At 36.2% G+C, this 9162-nt stretch overlaps 1 protein-coding gene across 1 annotated transcript in view; it reads right to left on the bottom strand.

Annotated features, from left to right (window-relative positions):
- Positions 1-5984: 5984 nt before the first annotated feature.
- Positions 5985-9162, bottom strand: part of AVL9 (AVL9 cell migration associated) — a 37510-nt gene continuing 34332 nt past the window's right edge. The window contains exons 14-16 of the mRNA XM_062497188.1: positions 8818-8871; positions 6887-6975; positions 5985-6079 (exon numbers count right to left, since the gene is read on the bottom strand). Of these exons, the coding sequence (XP_062353172.1) occupies positions 5985-6079; positions 6887-6975; positions 8818-8871 (238 nt within the window). The remainder of the gene's footprint in view (positions 6080-6886; positions 6976-8817; positions 8872-9162) is intronic.

The raw sequence follows: 9162 nt of genomic DNA, 5'->3' as shown, positions 1-9162 counted from the left end.
ATGCATTCAATAATTTTTTGCAGTTGTTTTAATACATACATAATTGCAAGTTTAATTTTTGTTGTAAAGGATCAGTCAGATCTGGTACAGTGAATTGTGCCAAGCTGAGCTGAGAACAGGATCAGACAGATAGTGAAATTTGGGGGGGGGAATAATTTGATAACATCAAAAAAATGATTTCAAGATTTAAAGCACTACTGTTTTTCACAATATTTCTCATGTAACTTCTCAATGCCTCTCTTAAGATGCTCAAGCACCTGCCACATTACAGTACAGCTAAGGGACACCTGTGAACAAACCTGCAGACCACCAAACTTATTAGCCAGAATAGTGCTTTTCCTCCTTTGTTTCCCATTTCCAGCTACCTTGAAGTTGTTTTCTGTTTTTTTGCTCTGGCTTCCTACATGAAAGGAGCTATAATTTAGGCAGACTGAACCAGGCTCACCCTTAAAACCAGTTTGTTTCCACTTCATACTTAACATTAGCCACATTAAGTTCTGTTTAGTTCCACTTTCAGAATTATTTAAAATACCTCCATCCTACAACATTTCTCATAAGTACAGTTCAGCAAGATAGAGTTCTTACAAAGCCTGTAAACCCAGAGGAGGAGTCTGAAGAGACAAAAAACATCAAATGATTTCCAAAATTTAAGAGCTGACACATGATTCAGTCAGCTCTTTGGCACATGGCAAAATCCATATACATACAAATTTTTCACAACAGCAAAGTCAGTAACCACTGGTCGTATTAGGCAGTATGTTAACTTCTGTGTTATTTTTTGCCACTTTCTGGTATGCCTGGATTTTTAAATTCTCCACTGTGTTTCTGTGTGCATTTCTTCATACATGACATCAACTGAGTCCCATTCTCCAGTATTTTCCATCTATTTCATATAGTATGCAAGTGATGTTATTTCCCATATTGTTTTGACACAATGACAGCTGTACATCTGCCTTCAAATAACTGTTCTTCCTTCAGTCTAAACATTCTTGCGTGATTTTGTTCACCTGATCCAGAAAGCAGTGCCACTTTATTGTTCAGACAAAAAAAAAAGATTTTGTAGGTGTTCTCTGCTACTGTTAAGGCAAACAGTAATTGTGCTTTCATCAATATGAGTCAAAATCAGGGGTAGAAGAAAAAAAAAAAAAGACCACCTTATTTGATCAGTTGATTTTGAAGTAGTACTACAAGAGGAGCAATGTATGATTCAATAATTTTGACTAAAGACAGCTAGAGTTCCAAGTTCCATCCAAACTGAGATTAAGCCACCTGTGTACAGATGTTACGCACACATGATGTCAATTTGCAGGGAATAAGGTAATCTGAGTAAGGGTCACTATTTAACTGACAAAGGTCATTCATCTCCCTATTTTTTTATTAATCTAAATACTGCTTCTCTTGTTCATTAAAGAATGGGGTAAAGACAGAAACATCACAGAAATAAAGCTCTGTGCCTGCTTTTTTTAAGTCAGTCCCTTCTCTAATATGCATTAAAGACTCAAAACACCAGGAAGCAATTTGTCATACATCTTTAATCATAATATAGTAGTGTTTCTCCCTTTAATGAATACTCTCTATGTTGCCCTTCTTAATGAAAACCAAATACCAGCAAGAAAGTGAAATTGCAATGCATAAAAAGCATGACATAAATTTATCTTTCAGCGTCTTTGCATAACTACTTGCACACAGTTGGAAAACCTTAACAAATTTTAGGGAATTGCAGCCATTCTCTAGACATAACCTTTGTCTAATTCACATCTAAATGTTACCCAAGGCAGTCAAGTTTTCTCCTGGAAAACCAATTTACCAAATCATTCTCAGACAGGTACAGTGACAGCAGCAGTACAAGTTCTGAAGTTTTAAAACAGCTCACTGTGGCAGAGAACTGGATGTGCAGCAATTCATTTACACATCTTGATTTTGACCAGATGTCACAATCCACAGGAACTACAAGTTACTTTGAAGCTAAATCTACACCAAAATTTTTGCTGTACTTGAAATTCTTACTGATGTAAGAGAGGTCTGTGACCTCCTGAGGACTTCAGTCAATTCACAACAAGCAGCACCCCAAATGGAATAAAAAGTCACTCCAGAGGATCCTTTTGTCCTAAATTTGCAAAAAGCAGCATCCATAATCAGTTTAAATGGAAGACAAATTTCAAAAAGACTGCCAGTGAATTGCAAGCAGCTATGAATATCAAAACCAGATGCCTGCAAGTGTCTTCTGGCACGATTAATTTTTTACAATAATACAGCTTTCTGAGCAGAGAGAACTTCAAATAGGCTGGATGTATTTTATTCAAGCAGCACAGGAAGAATCAAATACATTACTTGTGTGTTCAATTATCAAGCAACAGTTCCTACGTTTAAAAACTGCATTCACACCTTCACTTTTACAATTAAATACTGCCACATTAGTTTCTCTGCTTAGTAATAATTTGTATGGAAATCAGAGCCTTGTTAACGCAAAATATTATGTTTAATTACAAAGGTGCTTAAAACAGAAGTACAAAGTCAAAGAAGTGCAACGTACTAGAACACTGACCTAAAAATTCTAATTAAATTGTGACATTTGAGGAAACTGGTGTGAGATGTGTACAGGAATTAAGGTTATTACATGAAAATGACTGATGAAAGATGCTGAACACTTCAGTCAAACAAAATATAAGGTCAGCAATCCTTAAGTCTTGTGGGGTTTTGGGGAGTTACATCTCATATCTATACTCAACAGACAGTTCCTCAAATGCTGGCACATAGAAAAAGCTGAGGTGGATGCCTGTGATGAGAGAAAATTGAGAGGTGTGCTATTGTGTTACCTGTAAGTCTGTGTGTGCTGCATGTTGACAGCCAGAAATACCTTTGCAACATCAAATCATGACAGAGCTGTAACAATACCTTCACAGCTGACTGATTAGAGGCACTATCACCAATTCACTTAGGGCCCATTGTTTCTTACAGTGGAGAAATAAATGTCAGGGCTTTTAAAATGGAAGTTGTCTAAACCTTTCTGAATAATTAATAATGCCTGCACTGGAAATATTAAAGCAGAGCAGAGGAAAATAACTTGTATTTGCATTAGATTTAACTAAAGAGGTACAAACATTAAGTTAATAAGAGAACTACATGAGCTTAGATGAATCTCAGTGGCTGCATGCCTTCCTACAGCCTAAAAGTAAGCTTAAACAAACGTTGGAGAACAAATGTAGATGTTAATGAAGACAACTAATTATGGAGATCACTTCATCTCCACCTACTCATTGAGTCTTAATCACTGTTTAAATCTGAGTTTAAATCCAAGACCAACTTGCTAGCAGGGTGCCAGTTCTTAAAAAGACGGAAAAGCAACATAAATTATTTATTCTGTCATTAGTAACAAAAGGAAAATACCCTTTACTAGGTTGTATGTTTAGTTCCGCAACAGACAGCTGGGACAGTGAGAAAAAGGCTGCAAAGAAAGATCTGTCTGGTCTTCTTGCCCATAAGAGAAAAATTATAAAGTATCACAACAGAATCCCTGTACAAAGCAACAAACAGCTCACAAGGGCACCCCATTCTCTCTTTCCTCAGATTAATCTACACCAAAAAAAAAAAAAAAAAAAAAGGGTCAGCTTTCTAATACCCCTAGGCCAGTGAGGGAATCTGTGGGAATAAGGGGAATGCAGAGAGCTAATAAATCGGCCATATAAATTTGGAGCATCTGAGAATTCAACAGAGAAAAACTCGGATGAGGACGTGACAAAGACAAGGATATTGAAAAGGGATCCATGAAAGTCCTGTTTCTACAGCTTGTCCACATAAATACCAACCACTTGCCCGGCTTCTAGAACTCACCATTGTGAGTTCCTAAGCCTAAATCTACCTAGGTATGCCCTAAGTTGCTGAAGTTAGTTTTATAGGTGCTTAAATCCTTTATGCACCTTTCTTCAGCCTTCATTACAACAGGGACCATGACCACTTAAATCCCAGAGTGCAGATAATATGTTAGTAATTCCACAAAAGCAAGTGATTATTTTGGGTTATTTTCTTACCTGCATGCTGATTCAGAAAGCTCTAGACACACCATGAATAAACAGCTCTAGTCTTAATTCACTGCATATAAAGTAATACCTAGTCTTTACAAATATATATGTGTATTACTGAGTTGTGGAATAAAACAGAAAAGAGCATCAGAAGTTTTAGGAGAGATACAAAGACACAGAGACCAGGAGCAATAGCTGCAGTTTGATAGATACATCTTACTTGTGTGTCAGAAGCAATAAACTAGTAGAGCTTTAGGGGAGTTTTTTGCACTTCTCAAATTAAACTACTCAAACTGGCTGTTTGCCTTTAGGTTTTCCACAGTCATTCTATCTAGTCTGTACTGGAAAAAAAATTAAAGAAGGCTTCAAACTACATTCCATGTTTTCAAATCAATGAAGCAAAAAAACTGAGAACCAAGTTGCTGGACAATGAAAATGTGATGCAAGTGTGGCTTTTCTGTTAACTTTTCAAATGCACATAAGGAATCCAAACATGATTTCCTAAAAAACATTTGAGCTATCTCGTTTATCTCTTGTGCAGGTGCTGCATTTTATTTGAGGAATAGGAAATATAACTATGACTACAGATCTTGGCCCCAGAAGAGAACATGGCAAAATACTGACAGATACTGATGAGGCAATAAACTAAGAGCCTTTTGGTACAGAAAGTTTGGAATACTTGATAATGTAATGCAGAAAATGTTAAGAGAAACATGTGGGGATGTCCAAAGGCATCCAGAGGGACGCATATTGCAAGAAAGCAGGAAATAATCTCCCTTGGAATCAAGAAATGTAAGAGGTGCAATACACTTGCATACAGAACAACACATGCATGTTACATAGGAAATACAGCATTATGCCACATCTTTTAAAATTAACTGTTACATTTCTTCACACAGGGATATGAATTGTGCTGTTCTAGTTACTCTCAATTCTAGTGTTAGTTTCCTTATGAAAAAAGCAATTATCCAAACAGCACATTCCCTGAGTCAACACAGAAAATCCACATAGCTGATTTTCATTTGGAAGAGTCCTCATAACTTTAGGGGAGGGGAAAACATGCAGTTTGCTACTGTGCTAGTTTTGGGTTGGTTTAGTACTTCATACATATGCAACTGCATTAATGCTGTAATTACATCTTAACTTACAAAACTGTCTATGATCCAATCCCAGTTTGGGAGAAATGCTTTGTAATTCTTTCCCTGAAGAGATCTCTCCAACTGGAATCCCATTCACATCCCAGGGTAAAAACTCAGCCAAAACATACACAAAGGTATGAACATCTTCTACATAACATGAAAAAAAACCTATTAATTTTGCAACTGTCATACAGATTTGAGACACAAAGAGAGCTAGAGATAGAATCATTCAAACAACTCTACATGGATACAGGGGATAGAGGGTAAAAAAATCCCTTGTCAGCCACAGTCTTACTCTGCACCTTTTGATTTTAATTTGCAGGTAAAAGCGTGAAAGTTCCACCCTTTAAGGGTTGCAGAGATTCTCTCAAATCCAACCTAAAAGAATAATTATTTATATTTATATTCTGTTTATTTCTAATAAGAATTCACAAACATTTGGCTATCTGGATTGAAAAATAGAACTACTTTACATAAATATCTTCAACATCCAAGAAAATGTACAAATCTAAAGTCAAACACATTTGGCTTGCAACAAGTCCCCTTTGCTATTGTCTTTATAAAGGCTCAGTTTTAAAGAAAAGTAGTAATTTTAAATATAACCAGTACACTGCAAATGCCATCCCATTGTATGGTGACACTCACCATTCTTCTATACTTCTAGGGAAAATGAAAAATAACATTTCACATCTGCTTGCAAGAAACATATACCTAATTTTGGTCCTGGGTAGGTAATCTCCACTCCTACATTTTGGAGTGGTCTTTTTACAATTCAGAGAAAGATTGCACCTGAAATAGTCAGCAGCATTCTGCCAAACCAAAGCATTTAGTCCCCAAGGCTTTGGGTTGAGTGTGTGAAAGTCGAAAACCATGATGACATTGCTGATTTTGCACTTGTGAAGGCTCCTCCAACAGAGTGACCTGCAATACAAAACAAAGATCAATAGTGAAGTGTCATCTTTACTGAGTTGCTACAAAGAAATATTAAAAAATATATTACTTAATCAGTTGTCCAATTTGGGATTTAAAATCCAATTCCAGAGTCAGAAAATATTCAAAGAACTTGAACACAGCAACTCAGCAGAAATGGGCTATGATGTCCTTTGCCTGGGAAGGCTTGATAAACTTGATAAAGGCACTCCTTTCACCAGAGTGCACCACAGCAAAAAGAAAACACAGACTCCAATGGAATAAAAGAGAAATTTAAGCAATTTTTGGTACAGCTATTGCCAAACAACTATCAGGCCCCTTAACGGATTAATTTCCATTAACTCACACTGCAAGATGACAGTGTGATAATGCAACAAGTACTTTTCCAGAAAATTACAAACTGCTACAAAATCTGCAGAAACTGACATAAGGACTTTTTCTGATCTCAACCAGCTTTGGAGAGTTTCAGTGAAAATTGTATCAAAGTTGAGAATAACTCAATGCAGATGCTGGTCAAAGTATTTACCAGATTACATGGAATCTCTTGCCTAAACATCTCTCTTCCCATATGTACCTCCAGGCCATACTGGAAAACGAAGGTACACTAATTTCTTTAGCTGCTTCTCTTTCTGCTATTACACAATATATGGAGCCTCAATTAGCAGCTTCACCCTTCAAAATGTTGCTCTGATTTGTGCATGTTCTAGAGTACACTTGGACTAAAACAGAATATAACTGAGTAATGGGATCCTTCAAAAAAGATCCAGCATAGATGTAAACTTTTCAAAAGATTCTTACCTACAGCTTTTCCAGTTTGTACCACATTCCGGCTGGTAGAAACCATCACATTTCCAATCTTCTTTCCACGTTCACTGTTTTGCACTGAGCTGAAGAACAGAGATACTGAAAACTGTTAGGTGACTGACTTCTTATTACTCCCAGATGTAAATAAACTGGTTAAAATATGCATCATTATACACAGATTTATACAGCATACATGTATATATAGTTCACATATATGGTCAAGCCGAACTCCTGCATTCACCTTATCCAAAGAGACCAGTTAGGGAAGCTTCTCAGAGGATGAAAAGATGCTGCCAGCAGGACAGGAAATCAAAACACCCAATGGTTCATTCTTACACAGTACACTTTAAACCTTTCACAGACTCCACAGGGTTCGAAAAGACCTTTGAGATCATGGAGTCCAACCCAGGACTGAACACGACCCCTGTCAACCAGATCATGGCACTGAGGTCCAATCTTTCCTTAAACACCTCCAGGGACAGTGACTCCACTATTTCCCTAGACAGCCCATTCCAATGCTCAATCAATCTTTCCTAAACATTTACCAAAATGCATTTATGATCGAAATCACAAAGTCAGATCTGCAGTAGTTTTGGGAATTCTTAGCCATAATACTTAACCTTTAAACAGAACAAGTGTAACTGATCAGTCCTTTTTTTCTAGATAGAGCTTACTTTGTATCTTTGTCTAAGATTAAATTCTTGATCAAGGACAGTTTACACTCATGCTTTTGTTAAAGAAATGCAAGAAAATGACAGACATGGTCATCATTTGGAAAGAAAAGCACAACACTTGAAAATAATCTCATTTAGTTTTAAATGGCAACTTTGAAGTCCACATTTCAGGCTTTGAAAACCTATTAATGTGAAACTTAACAACACATCATGCCACATTCTTTTCCCACTTTCAAAATCTTCAGTGTTGATGGAAAAAGCAGAAAAAACAGAATACACCAAAACCAAGTCTAAGCTCAGTTTGCAACAGCAAGTAATTTTGATGAGGATCTGCTATCAAAGTCCCACCTGCATAATAAAGGCACTGTTGTAAAAATACTTATTATTAGAAGCACACTAGGAACTACTGGTCCTTTTACACTGATGTCACACTACCTAGAAGAGTTAGTAACTCCCCTTTCAGATAAGGGGACAAAACCAGGCTGAACAGAAACCTCCAGAGCTTTCAAATTAAGACTTTGTAGAAAGATCATCCATTAATAAAAGAGAGAGAGAGACTGTTGTTTTATGGTCAGCACAGCTAAATGAGGAAAAAAATCTATTTTGCCTACTGCATAAACTCCAGGCTGAATTTTGGCTTCATTTAGCGCTGGACAGCTATGGAAAAAACAAGTACCACTGAGTTTTAGGCTTGAATTTTAAAGGCAGCAGTTGAGATCAACTTAAAGTTCAACTGAGTCGAGTACAGTAAGACTATGCAAAACTCATTTGAAACTTGTAACTTGAAGGAACTGAACCACATCTCACTATGCATGCAGTGAACTTTGAGTTTTAGAACAATGCTGTATTAAAAAAAACAGCTAATTAGAAAGGGGGGGGGAAAGCTATTTTGTCCTAATAATGAGACAAAGTCAAATAACTAATGAAGGTTTTAACAGCTTTAGCTAACAAATTAAAAGTAAACGTACAAAAGCCTTATAATTGCAATGCAAAAAAATCAAGGCTGTATTATGTAAAGTCTAACACAAAATAGTGCATTTGCCCTTTTTTTTTTTAATTATTATTTATTTCAGGCAAATGTTTCATCTTTAGATGTGGTGCTGTTTTGCAAAAGAACTTTAATAAATAAATAGAGTATAGTTTCATGAAGATAGCCATTTGAATCCATATCTTGTTTAGTTCACGATAGCAATAGTTATTGATATTTGACCACACTTCTAAAAAATACAAATGAAAGTACTATGTACTTACTGTGACAACCTTAACTTAACATCTGATACAGAGTACTGTCCCTGGAATGGATGGCTAGAAGAAGAGGAAAAACCCAAGAAAACATTAATTTCTTTTGCATTATGAATCTGTATCATGCAATTATTAGCTATATTCCCCTCTGTGACTTACAAAATAAAAGTTAAAATATTTTGCAGGTATACTACTCTATCTCTTCAGAGAAGTCTGGGTTACAGTGACTATTCAATGACAGATTTCTTATGAACTACCTGAAAGGTGCCTTCTATTTACAGATGAAATATTAACAACTTTTTTACACTAAGTCAAAAGCACCTCCTTCCAGTAACACACGGCAAAGAGAAAATA

The sequence above is a fragment of the Cinclus cinclus genome, chromosome 1, assembly GCF_963662255.1.
Source record: "Cinclus cinclus chromosome 1, bCinCin1.1, whole genome shotgun sequence".
Classification (NCBI taxonomy): domain Eukaryota; kingdom Metazoa; phylum Chordata; class Aves; order Passeriformes; family Cinclidae; genus Cinclus; species Cinclus cinclus.
The sequence above is the reverse complement of the archived record's forward strand: the minus strand, read 5'-3'. Positions and strand labels throughout refer to the sequence as shown.